General features: G+C 32.6%; 8 protein-coding genes and 6 non-coding genes across 14 annotated transcripts in view; 4 read left to right on the top strand and 10 right to left on the bottom strand. All coding sequences in view use genetic code 11, as the record gives it.

Annotated features, from left to right (window-relative positions):
* The window catches only part of psaA (photosystem I P700 chlorophyll a apoprotein A1), a 2,277-nt gene extending 2,034 nt beyond the window's left edge, over positions 1 to 243 (bottom strand). Inside the window, exon 1 of the mRNA in view lies at positions 1 to 243. This exon is cut by the window's left edge and continues 2,034 nt beyond it. Coding sequence (YP_001381736.1) covers positions 1 to 243 — 243 coding nt within the window.
* A 653-nt stretch (positions 244 to 896) lies between these two features.
* ycf3 (photosystem I assembly protein Ycf3) lies at positions 897 to 2,855 on the bottom strand. The gene is made up of 3 exons: positions 2,730 to 2,855; positions 1,794 to 2,021; positions 897 to 1,034 (listed from the first exon to the last, which is right to left on the bottom strand). Exons 1-3 carry the CDS (start codon positions 2,853 to 2,855, stop codon positions 897 to 899), a joined length of 492 nt encoding a protein of 163 aa, YP_001381737.1.
* Positions 2,856 to 3,093: 238 nt separating this feature from the next.
* trnS-GGA lies at positions 3,094 to 3,181 on the top strand. The gene has a single exon. It is a non-coding gene; the product is annotated as a tRNA-Ser (tRNA).
* Positions 3,182 to 3,407: 226 nt separating this feature from the next.
* rps4 (ribosomal protein S4) lies at positions 3,408 to 4,013 on the bottom strand. Its single transcript has one exon. It carries the CDS (start codon positions 4,011 to 4,013, stop codon positions 3,408 to 3,410), a length of 606 nt encoding a protein of 201 aa, YP_001381738.1.
* Positions 4,014 to 4,330: 317 nt separating this feature from the next.
* On the bottom strand, positions 4,331 to 4,403 carry trnT-UGU. Its single transcript has one exon. It is a non-coding gene; the product is annotated as a tRNA-Thr (tRNA).
* Positions 4,404 to 5,639: 1,236 nt separating this feature from the next.
* Positions 5,640 to 6,077, top strand: trnL-UAA. The gene is made up of 2 exons: positions 5,640 to 5,676; positions 6,028 to 6,077. It is a non-coding gene; the product is annotated as a tRNA-Leu (tRNA).
* Positions 6,078 to 6,184: 107 nt separating this feature from the next.
* trnF-GAA lies at positions 6,185 to 6,256 on the top strand. The gene has a single exon. It is a non-coding gene; the product is annotated as a tRNA-Phe (tRNA).
* A 566-nt stretch (positions 6,257 to 6,822) lies between these two features.
* On the bottom strand, positions 6,823 to 7,299 carry ndhJ (NADH dehydrogenase subunit J). Its single transcript has one exon. It carries the CDS (start codon positions 7,297 to 7,299, stop codon positions 6,823 to 6,825), a length of 477 nt encoding a protein of 158 aa, YP_001381739.1.
* A 109-nt stretch (positions 7,300 to 7,408) lies between these two features.
* Positions 7,409 to 8,116, bottom strand: ndhK (NADH dehydrogenase subunit K). The gene has a single exon. It carries the CDS (start codon positions 8,114 to 8,116, stop codon positions 7,409 to 7,411), a length of 708 nt encoding a protein of 235 aa, YP_001381740.1.
* An 18-nt stretch (positions 8,117 to 8,134) lies between these two features.
* Positions 8,135 to 8,497, bottom strand: ndhC (NADH dehydrogenase subunit 3). Its single transcript has one exon. The coding sequence runs from the start codon at positions 8,495 to 8,497 to the stop codon at positions 8,135 to 8,137; it is 363 nt and encodes a 120-aa protein (YP_001381741.1).
* A 445-nt stretch (positions 8,498 to 8,942) lies between these two features.
* On the bottom strand, positions 8,943 to 9,596 carry trnV-UAC. Its single transcript has 2 exons — positions 9,559 to 9,596; positions 8,943 to 8,979 (listed from the first exon to the last, which is right to left on the bottom strand). It is a non-coding gene; the product is annotated as a tRNA-Val (tRNA).
* Positions 9,597 to 9,764: 168 nt separating this feature from the next.
* trnM-CAU lies at positions 9,765 to 9,837 on the top strand. Its single transcript has one exon. It is a non-coding gene; the product is annotated as a tRNA-Met (tRNA).
* A 122-nt stretch (positions 9,838 to 9,959) lies between these two features.
* atpE (ATP synthase CF1 epsilon subunit) lies at positions 9,960 to 10,370 on the bottom strand. The gene has a single exon. The coding sequence runs from the start codon at positions 10,368 to 10,370 to the stop codon at positions 9,960 to 9,962; it is 411 nt and encodes a 136-aa protein (YP_001381742.1).
* A 20-nt stretch (positions 10,371 to 10,390) lies between these two features.
* Positions 10,391 to 11,863, bottom strand: atpB (ATP synthase CF1 beta subunit). Its single transcript has one exon. The coding sequence runs from the start codon at positions 11,861 to 11,863 to the stop codon at positions 10,391 to 10,393; it is 1,473 nt and encodes a 490-aa protein (YP_001381743.1).
* Between the last annotated feature and the right edge of the window lie 637 nt (positions 11,864 to 12,500).

Raw genomic sequence — 12,500 nt, forward strand, 5'->3', positions numbered from 1 at the left:
AGCACTAAATACTTTTCGGGAAATCTCCTCTAAATCACTAGTATGGCTATCGAAATCATGAGCATCAGCATGTAGGTTCCAGATCCAAGTAGTAGTATCAGGTCCCTTAGCTATTGTTCTTGAGAAATGACCAGGCTTTGCCCATTGCTCGAAAGAAGTTTTTATGGGATCCCTATCTACCAAAATTTTGACTTCTGGATCTACCAAAATTTTGACTTTTGGTTCCGGCGAACGAATAATCATTGAGTCCTCCTCTTTCCGGACAACACATACAAAGAGACCCGCCAACATAAAACATAATTAGTGAACTTATGAGAGATGTTTATATTGAATAACTTTCTCTTCTATCTCCCATCTATTTATTCTATATTTTCTTTAGTTATTCACTAGAACAATTATGATCCGGAAGTTAATCCGGGGCAAGTGTTCGGATCTATTATGACATAGTAGTAAGGCGCTCAACGGACCCTTTTTTTTAATTCTAAAACCTTTTCTGAACTTTGAATTTAATGAAGTTAAAGAATTTTTTGTGCAACCTAGTCTATTCATATTTCACTTAGAGATTCCTAGATGGAACAAATGAAATTTTTTGTCTTTCTTGCATATCTTACAGAGAAGATATTCTTAGGTACTTTATTTCAAATCACGTGAGCAGTTATATTAGCATTACTAAGGAACATAACGAAATATCAGATGAAATAGAACTATTTTAGAAGGGATATAAGAAAATCTTTTGATTGTTTGTTGCTTTATATTTAGAAAATGAATGATCCGTATTCTCTTTATATTCTATTCTCTATAGAGAATAGAGAATAGAATATAAAGAGAATTATAGAAAAATTATAGAAAATATAGAATATTAGAATAAAAAAAAGAAAATAATAAACAGAGTGTTCTTATTCAAAACGCCCTGTGATCTTCAACCAATTCTGTGCTTCAATATAATTCCCAGGGGTAAGGGCTATAGCTTGTTTCCAATATTCAGCGGCTTGATCAAACCAAGATTCCGCAATTTCAGAATCTCCCTGTCGAATGGCCTGTTCTCCGCGGTCGGAATAGGTGAGTAAATTCCTTCCCTTAGAACCGTACTTGAGAGTTTCCTGACTCATACGGCTCAACAGTCAATTCTTTTTATCTTCCATTTTTTCTGGAGTTAAGAACAAGAAAAGAGGTTAATTACATGAGTTTCAAACTTGAATTTGGATTACGAATTTAATCCTTTGTTTTTAGTTTTATCTTTTTTCCTACCTTCCGAAGAATAAAGTATCGACATTAACACTAATGCTCGTTCTTATTGAAATTTTCTGAAAGGTAACTATCTCGATTTCATATATCATATACTTTCATATATGATATATCAATTTCTATAGAATCTTTGAGAAAGACTTTTCTTCATAAGAAAAGACTTACTATCTTTGGGATCTGATACTACACCGCTGCTCACAACCTTAGGGGATCCACTTTATTACATAAGTAGATTCCTAATCTATCATCATATAAGTAAGCAGTTCTTGTTGTATCGGCCAAAAACCTTGTTAATTGATCTTTACGGTGCTTCCTCTATCAATTAGATCTTTTATCCATAGAAAAAAAGTATCTAGGCGTATATATTCTATTTCTTCATATTTTGACTTCTATGAAGTTTCTTTCTTTGCTACAGCTCATAAAAATCGTTGTTTCGAACGATATATATATGTAGAAAGCCCATTTTTTTTGTCTAGTATTTATTTTTTTATTAGTATTAGTGGAGTTGTTCGTTCTTTTCTTTTTTTCTATAGTGGAGATAGTCGCACGTAATGACAGATCACGGCCATATTGTTAAAAGCTTGAGGTAAGAAAGGGTTTCGTTCGAGTGCCCTAAAATAGTATTCCAAAGCTTTCGTATGTTCTCCGTTACTTGTGTGTATAAGGCCTATGTTATAAAGTATATAACTTCGATCATAGGGATCAATTTCCAGTCGCATAGCCTCATAATAATTCTGTAAAGCTTCCGCATAATTTCCTTCAGATTGAGCCGACATCCGTTACGGTCGTCATTCGGTTCAAAGAATCTCCGTTCCAGAACCGTACGTGAGATTTTCATCTCATACGGCTCCTCCTTTATGTGTATAATGATAAACATCCATGGAATCAAATCCAAAAAGATTGCAATATTCTCATTATCAACTTAGCGGGACTAGTATTTTTACACGAAATCTCTAGCCAACCTTCCTGTAAAGGATCTTTTATTAACATCAAGTATGTTATTACTGGATAAATAGTCACTTCAACAATTTCTTTGTCCTCAACGCTGCTAAATTTCCCGGAATTAGTCACTTCAACAGTCTTCGATGGTTATATGGGTATCCAAAATACGAACGAGATGGATGTTTATTGTCCCAACCATTCTAGTTAGTCCCGATCCCCATAAGAAAGGAAGGATTTATTTTTTTTTACAAAGTTTTCTAGTGTTGTTGATTCCTAAGCGTAGTGCTTCTTCCCCCATGCCGCCTATTGGTACTAGTGGAGTAGGATTAACCTAACCCCATAGGTATAGGTATAACCTTTCGCTTAATACTATAAACCTAAAATTGAAGCATATGAGGCTGCATTAATCGGAAATACACGACAGAAGGGATTAATTGTTTTATTTCCAAACTTCACCTTCAGCAAGCGTAGGTTTTTTTTTTCAAAATTTTTTTCTTTCTCTAGACTGAGATCGGTAAAAAAAAAAAAAAGAATCAAATCGCACCATCTCTGTAATAAGTGAATGCCTCTTTTTCTCCAGAAGTTGTCGGAATTATTCGTAATAAGATATTGGCTACAATGGTAAAGGTCTTATCAATAAAATTTCCATTTATCCGAGATCTAGTCATAGGTAGCAATCCATTCTAAAATTTCATTTTTTATCGCGTGATAAAAGAATCCCCCAAACAAAGGAATTGTACAATACAGTACGAAATAACGTAAAAATGGACTTATTAATCAAATAATTTTATCCTACGGCAGGCCTCGAAGTAAGTTTTTTTTTGTTCGTTTCAATTGATTATGTGCGCCTACCCAAATGGAATATCTATGCCTCACTATTCACTCGAGGGACATAATCATTATGTAGGAGAGATGGCCGAGTGGTTGAAGGCGTAGCACTGGAACTGCTATGTAGGCTTTTTGTTTACCGAGGGTTCGAATCCCTCTCTTTCCGCACCCTTATCAAGTTCATCAATGTTACTGACCTCAATGTTTGCAAATAGATATCATTATTCCAACTTTGATGTGGATTCTCTATTCCTAATTTATTTCTGTTTTCTGTAATAAAAAAAATCGTGGAATAAAGTGGGCAAGGAATAACAAATTTCCTATACCCACCCACGTCTATACATGAATGGGGGGAAATCCTCGGATCAAAATTATTCTTATTTTAATTAGGTTTAAGTCTGACGAGAATAATATTCTACAACCAGCAATTCATTAATTTTCAAACCAACCCATTTACTATCTATTATTTGATTGACTAATCCTTTATATTGGAATGGATCAAGAGTCAAATGGATTGGCAATTTTTCGCGGGGGGCTGATTCAAGAGAATTTTGAATCAGAGTTCTAGATTTTTGTTCATCCTTCGCTGTAATAATATCTTCGGGTTTGCAACGATAACTTGGTATATCTACTATACGACCATTAACTAAAACATGTCTGTGGTTAACTAATTGACGGGCTTGAGGAATAGTCGAAGCCATACCCAATCGAAAAAGTATGTTATCCAAACGCATTTCAAGTAATTGTAGTAAAACTTGACCGGTTGAACCTTTCGCTTTTCCAGCGATACGAACGTATTTAAGCAATTGTCGTTCTGTAAGACCATAATGAAAACGCAATTTTTGTTTTTCTTCTAAACGAATACGATATTGAGACTTTTTACTCGAGCGCGATTGGTTTTTAAGTTCGCTTCCAACTGTAGGCCCTTTACTAGTTAGTCCTGGTAAAGCCCCCAGACGACGTATTTTTTTGAAACGAGGCCCTCTGTAACGTGACATAAACACTCCTTTTTAATTTAAAATGGAAAATCTCATAAAGCTAAATTAAAACTAAACTAAATAACAAAAATGATAAATCAAACGAAATCTACTTAAAGTATTTTACTATAAATAGTATACTACAAAAAAGAACTGGAAAGATTCGATCAGTATCCGAATTTTATTCTATTGTATATCTATCTAAATAAATAGAAAATAAAAAAAGGAGGTTATTTTCTTGATTTGTTCTAGAGAAATAGAACTCCCATTTTTTTCCTAAAATAAAAATAAAAAGAGATTATACCTTATGTCAAAAATGAAAACAAATAGAGAAAAAAAGCCGGCTATCGGAATCGAACCGATGACCATCGCATTACAAATGCGATGCTCTAACCTCTGAGCTAAGCGGGCTCTCATAACACAAATTGTGGATTTATCGGAATTATTTCCTAAACTACCGGGATCTTAGTTATTAATTGTTTTATATTAGCTCTTCATAACCAAATTACTATATCATAATCAAATAAATACAAACATAGAAAAAATCGAAAATATCCAATAGTTATTATTTATTTGATATTTTAGTATATATCATATCATAAAAATAATAATAATTTTAAGATAAGAATTTTAATTAAGAGTTAATTAATTAATAGTTAAATAGAATACTATTTTGATCGATTTATCAAATAATTTTTATCAATAAAACAATATCGTCATTTTAATTCGTATAGTCAAATTCTCTTTTTTGTTTTGAATATTTTTGCTTCTTTATTTCGATTATTTTAATATTTCAAGAATAAATAATAAATAGAATTCATATTTTCATCTAATCTATATAAATATCTAAATATAGATATGTATTTATCCCGATATCCTGATTATTAGATAGGAAGATTATTTGTTTCTATATATATTCTTTATATATTCTTTAATATTCTACAATTAGAATACCTTAAAATAAAATTCTATATAAAAATTCTATATATATATAAATAAATATAGATATAGAAAATAGTAAAGAGTATATAGAATACTATCTTAAAATTAAAATTTATATTTTAAATAGTTTTTTAGAATTTTAAATAAAATAATGACTAATTAGATTACAGTAAACAGTAATTTATATTACAAAATTCGTATGCATTAAGATGAACTATGTATAATGTAGATAAAAAAGAATGTATCGATAGAAATTGGATAAGTAAATAGAAATTTGATATTTCTATTGAATTTCTAAATGAATGTCAAATTTTAAATTAATAAATAGATTTTTGATTTTCGTTTTGTTATTATAAGGTCTGTATCTGTCTCCTCTAAGCAAAAAAAGAATCGAACGTTAGAGTATTCTAAATACTCTCAAAAAATCAAAGAAGGAGGGACATCTAAAATAGAGATAAATGTAGTATATATCTCTGTATATTGAATTGCGAATACACAGATAATAGAATCATTTCTGATTCGACTAAATATGGGTATCTGATATCAGATATAGATGAAAGAAAATCAATCAAACAAATAGAAGGAAATTTTTCCAAAAATGGGAGTAGGTTTCTAATAAATTGAACAGTTCCATCATATAATTCTCATAATACAAATGAAAAAACATCCTAATGAGATATGATATCAATCTCAAATAAAAAAACGGGGGATATGGCGAAATTGGTAGACGCTACGGACTTAATTGGATTGAGCCTTGGTATGGAAACTTACCAGGTGAAAACTTTCAAATTCAGAGAAACCCTGGAATTAAAAATGGGCAATCCTGAGCCAAATCCTTCTTTCCGAAAACAAATAAATAAAAGTTTAGAAAGTGAAAATCAAAAAAGGATAGGTGCAGAGACTCAATGGAAGCTGTTCTAACAAATGGAGTTGACAACATTTACTCTTTCAATAGAATAATCTTGATTGATCAAATCAGTCACTCCACCATAGTCTGATGGATCTTTTGAATAACTGATTAATCAGACGAGAATAAAGATAGAGTCCCATTCTACATGTCAATACCGACATCAATGAAATTTTTAGTAAGAGGAAAATCCGTCGACTTTAGAAATCGTGAGGGTTCAAGTCCCTCTATCCCCAAAAGCCCATTTAATTCGCTAATTTTTTATCCTATATCCCTTTTTTTTTTTATTTAGTTGACATAGACTCAAGTAATTTCCTAAAATTAGGGTGGTGTGTCAAGAATGGTCGGGATAGCTCAGCTGGTAGAGCAGAGGACTGAAAATCCTCGTGTCACCAGTTCAAATCTGGTTCCCGGCGATTCATTTCTATGAGTATCTATTCCCAAATTTTAATAAATTTGGGAATAGATACATAATTTATCTAGGCGTACGGAGATATACTCTTTCTAGCTAAAGAATGAATAGATGTATATTCTAGGTATAGAAAGTGAGTCTGAAAATGAATGATTCCATTTTGTTTCGATTTTTTCTGCGCTCCAAAAAGAATGTTAATATTTCAACAATATAAAAAAATTCGGTCCATTTCTTTTTATTTTCTTTGATCCTACTTTTTCTTTTTCGTAGCCGGATATCTAATTGATGTTGCTGTACATCTTACATAGTTAATGATACAGAACTTTTTCAGTTCATCCTATTGGCTCACCCTAAATTAAGTATCGTTCCATCCAATTTTAGAATCTCAATGAATCCCTATATTATTGTCTTTTTTATTTATCCATTTTGTTATTTATCCCATCCATAATAAGATATGAATGAAACCTCTATTATTCTGTCCAATCTATAACAAAAAGAAAATGTACATACAGATATTTCTTGAATATCTGGGGTTGTCGAAGTGCTGATTACTTTCTTATTTTTATCATTTAGTGAGCATCCTGTATTTCATAAAAATTGGGGGCGATATAATCTTTACGCAAAGGCCATCCTATCCAACTTTCGGGCATTAAAATACGTTTCAGACGCGGATGATTATCATAAGAGATTCCTAACATATCATAAGATTCCCTTTCTTGAAAATCAGCACTTTTCCAAACCCAGAAAATAGAAGGAATTCTCGGATTTTGCCTTGGGACAAATACTTTTATGCATACCTCTTCGGGTTGATCTAGACTATACTCTATTCTCGTAAGATGATAGACACTAGCTAATAGTCCTCCTGGTGCTACATCATAGGCACATTGGGAACGTAGATAATTGTAACCATATACATATAAAATAACAGCAATCGAATGCCAATCCTCGGGCTTTATTTGTAAAGTCTCTATTCCTTGGTAATCAAAACCCAAAGATCTATGAACTATTCCGTGTTTGACTAGCCAAGCAGACAGATGACCCTGCATTTTTTTTACTTCTCCTGCTTTTTTTTATATAAGTTTGGTATTAGAATGAAATTTTTGAAGATTGACTTGCTTGCTATTTCTTATTGTATTTTGTACAAAAGGATCCTGTTTAATTCACTTTTTCGTTTGTCGGAGGATACTTAACTTTTTTATATTTGAAAAATGTGTCAGAGGTTATCTCTGAAATAGATGATGGTTGATAAAATAATCCTTGATTATAATTGCCGGTATGAGTACTGCGTCCAAGATGAAATTTGTGGTTCGTAGTAAAACACCTATTCTCTCGTTGATAACAAATTAGATCTTCATAGATTTCTCGAGATATTTTCTTACGAAGTTTTGTTATAGCATCTATAACGGCTTCCGGTTTAGGTGGACAGCCTGGCAAATAGACATCCACAGGAATTAGTTTATCCACGCCCCGAACAGTACTATAAGAATCGGTACTGAACATCCCTCCTGTAATTGTACAGGCTCCCATAGCAATAACATATTTTGGTTCGGGCATTTGCTCATATAATCGAACTAAAGAAGGAGCCATTTTCATAGTTACGGTGCCCGCTGTTAAAATAAGGTCTGCCTGCCTAGGACTCGACCGTGGTACCAGTCCATAACGATCAAAGTCAAATCGTGATCCTATTAATGAAGCAAATTCAATGAAGCAACAACTAGTACCATAGAGAAGTGGCCATAAACTGGATAGTCTTGACCAATTTGAAAGATCATTTAATGTAGTAGAAATAACCGAATTTTTGGTTTTTTGATCAAGTAAGGGAAACTCAATGGAATTCATAACTGTCTCAATGTTTTGTTTAATTGTCTAAATATTCAAGAATTAAGACCATTCTAATGCTCCCTTCCGCCATGCATAAACTAAACCAACAATTAGGATAAGGACGAAGATGAAAGCTTCTATAAATACGGATACCCCCAATACATCAAAACTCATTGCCCATGGGTAAAGAAAGACTGTTTCAACATCAAAAACAACAAAAACTAGAGCAAACATATAATAACGGATTTGAAATTGTAACCAAGCATCGCCCATCGGTTCTATCCCAGATTCATAACTAGAAAGTTTTTCTGGCCCTTTTCTAATTGGAGCTAAAATTCCAGAAATCAGAAATGCCAAAATAGGAATAAAGATCGATATTATTAGAAATGTCCAAAAAATATCATATTCATAAAGCAAAAACATAAATGTACTCCTATGAATGTGAAAAATATACCGGATTCTTATTAATTCTTAGTCGATTTGAATTGAAATTTTCAAATTATTAGATTAATGAAAATTAATCTAAATACTAAATAGAAATGCTTTTTATTTTATTAAATTTACATTATTTCGGATCAAATTCATACTAGTATCTGAGTATACTAATAGAAATATTATTCTATCCAATATTAATCTATTCAAATAGAAATTGATTCATTTTTAATAATACTAATTAACTAAAAATATAGTATATTTAAACTAGTAATATTACAAGTATGGAGTATTTAGTATTCCATATACTATTAATATAATTAATAGTATATAGTACTAAATACTATATAGTACTATATCAAATATATCGACTATTATATCTACTATTATATAAGTATCTACTATCTATAAATCTGAGTAGTATAGGTAGCAATATTAGGGCTATACGGACTCGAACCGTAGACCTTCTCGGTAAAACAGATCAAACTATTATTATCAAAATGATTTGAATTGTTTTAAAAACCCAACGTGCATTTTTTTTTGCATTGGGCTTTTTCATTAACTGATAGAAATATCAATTAGTCTACCATCTTTTTTCTTTACACAAAGAAAAAGGAAATGATTCCCTGTGCTCTGATTTATTTTTTTTTAGATTTTAATCTAAGAGCACTACCAAAGTTTTTCAAAGAAGAAGGTTATCCTGACGTAGGTCTGCTTTTGGCCTGGATCAACTAAAGTTAAATGGACTCTCTATCAACCCACTTAAATAAAAATATCAAATAGGAAATGAAACTTCATACACCTTAAAGTTCATAAGATAGGAAGAAAAGAGAATTTTTTTGAGGTCCCTAGACTCATTTGCCTAGCATTGAATAGATTAAGTATTCACCTTATCAATATCTCAAATCCATTATGGATTTTATTTGACGTCTAAATCCTTTGTCAGGCTATTGTTCTCTTATTTTATTCCTGGAGTAAGACATGGATTTCTCAATAAGATCAACTCTTTTAATTACATGATGGACTCCTATGAAAAAAAAACATTGGCGCGTGTGTAAACGAGGTGCTCTACCAACTGAGCTATAGCCCTTGTGCTTTTGATACATATTTTATTCGATAAATAAATTCTTGTCAAGATTAATATTACATGATCGAATCTCTTTGATTGATAGTGCGTTGGTATTGTTTATAAGTAATATAACATTTATAATCCATTGATCTGATAGATGGGTACTTTTTTTATTTAGGATGATAAACGACCTACTTAACTCAGTGGTTAGAGTATTGCTTTCATACGGCAGGAGTCATTGGTTCAAATCCAATAGTAGGTAAGGTATAGATAGAACGTATTAGATACCATTGATTCCGGTATCTAATAAGTTTTTCTACTCATCTTTTTTTATTGTAATTTTCTATCTTTTTCTATTTTTAATTATTTTGCTGAACCAACTTGTTACGAGATCCTATTGATAGCCTCTACTCGTGTCCTAGCTCGTCGGAGAGCTAGATTTGCCTCAATTTTTTGTCTTTTCCCTTCAGCCTTATTCAAGTTAGCTTCTGCTATTTTTAGAGTTTGTTGTGCTTCTTGTGGATCAATGTCAATACTCTTTTCCGCATCATTTACTAAAATAGTGATCTCATTATTTCCTATTCTAGCAAAACCGCCCATCAGAGCCATCGTTACCCATTGTCGGTTGTTATTGTTAAGGCGTATTTTCAAAATACCTATATCTAAAGCTGTGGCAATAGGCGCATGATTTTTTAATACCCCAATTTGTCCACTATTAGTAGATAAAATAATTTCCTTCACTTCTGAATCCCAAACAGTTCGATTGGGGGTCAGTACACAAAGATTTAAAGTCATTTCTTGAATTTGTTCTCCATTTACAAGTTCGCAGCCTTCGCAGTAGCTTCATCGATATTACCCACCAAATAAAAGGCTTGTTCAGGAAGACTATCTAATTCTCCAGAAAGAATCAATTTAAACCCTCTAATTGTTTCTGCTAGACCAACATATTTCCCTGGGGAACCTGTAAATACTTCTGCTACGAAAAAAGGTTGGGATAAGAAACGTTCAATTTTTCGTGCTCTTGCTACGGTTAAACGATCCTCTTCGGATAATTCGTCCAACCCAAGAATAGCTATAATGTCCTGAAGTTCTTTGTAACGTTGTAACGTTTGTTTAACCCTTTGCGCAGTTTCATAATGTTCTTCACCAACGATCCGAGGTTGGAGCATGGTTGACGTTGAATCTAAAGGATCGACTGCTGGATAGATACCTTTGGAAGCTAATCCTCTTGATAGTACAGTAGTAGCATCCAAATGTGCAAATGTCGTGGCAGGAGCAGGATCGGTCAAATCGTCTGCAGGTACATAAACTGCTTGAATAGAAGTTATAGACCCTTCTTTGGTAGAAGTAATTCGTTCTTGTAAAGTACCCATTTCAGTACCCAGGGTGGGTTGATAACCCACAGCGGAAGGCATTCGGCCCAATAGGGCAGATACTTCGGATCCGGCTTGGACAAAACGGAAGATATTGTCGATAAATAGAAGGACGTCCTGTTCATTGACATCTCGGAAATATTCTGCCATAGTTAGGGCAGTTAAACCAACTCTCATACGAGCTCCGGGCGGTTCATTCATTTGCCCGTAGACTAGAGCTACTTTTGATTCCGCAATATTTTTTTCATTAATTACTCCGGATTCTTTCATTTCCATATAAAGATCATTTCCCTCACGAGTACGCTCACCTACTCCGCCAAATACGGATACACCTCCATGAGCTTTGGCAATGTTATTGATCAATTCCATAATCAGTACTGTTTTACCTACCCCAGCTCCACCGAAAAGTCCTATTTTTCCGCCACGGCGATAAGGAGCTAAAAGATCTACAACTTTAATTCCTGTTTCAAAAATGGATAATTTTGTATCTAACTGTATAAAGGCAGGCGCGGATCTATGAATAGGAGAGGTTGTCCCAGTATCTACAGGACCTAAATTATCAATAGGCTCTCCAAGCACGTTGAAAATTCGACCTAGGGTTGCTCCGCCGACTGGAACACTTAGGGGAGCTCCCGTGTTAATCACAACCATTCCTCTCTTTAGACCATCTGTAGCACTCATAGCTACAGCTCTAACTCTATTATTTCCTAATAATTGCTGTACTTCACAAGTTACGTTAATTTCTTGGCCAACAGTATCTCGACCTTGAACTATCAGAGCGTTGTAAATATTAGGCATCTTCCCTGGTGGAAAAACTACATCGAGTACCGGACCAATTATTTGCGTGATACGTCCTATATTTTTTTTTTCAAGTCCAGAAACCTCAGTATCCGAAGTGGTAGGAGTTAGTCTCATATTAAAATAGATCCGTTTTTTTTTTTGAAAAAAAAAAAAAAATTGAAATCAAGAAAAAAATGTTTGATAACAAAGCAAGTTGATCAGTTAATTTAATTAATATTAAATATTAATTAATATTTAATAAGAAATGTAAGTTAATAATCGATTTTCTTGGTACCACCCAACCAATTCAATTTCAATGAATGAATTTTCAAAGTCAACCCAGTCATTATGAAAATTATAATTGGATCAAATCTTTTGAAAGTCTTTCATCTGTTTATCATTATAGATTATAAACAATACTATGTATATTATCTATGAAATTCGAACCTGAACTTTGTTTACGATTCAGTTTTTCTATCTCATTTTTTATTTCCTCAGCATACATAGGATTTATACTATGCCAATTTTTTTACCTATTTTTCTTTTCGTGGGCGAATTCTGCCCATTTTTCATCTAGGATTTACATATACAACATATATCACTGTCAAGGTCAAGAGTAAATTTTTTATTATTGAGAATAAAAAAAAATATATAGAGGCTCGAAATTTGAAAAAAAAAAGGGGGATTGGGTTGCGCCATACATATGAAAGAGTATAGAATAATGATGTATTTGCCAAATCAAATATCATGGTTAAATTAAATAACGAACCAT

This window comes from Medicago truncatula, chloroplast (genome assembly GCF_003473485.1).
Source record: "Medicago truncatula chloroplast, complete genome".
In the NCBI taxonomy this organism is placed as follows: domain Eukaryota; kingdom Viridiplantae; phylum Streptophyta; class Magnoliopsida; order Fabales; family Fabaceae; genus Medicago; species Medicago truncatula.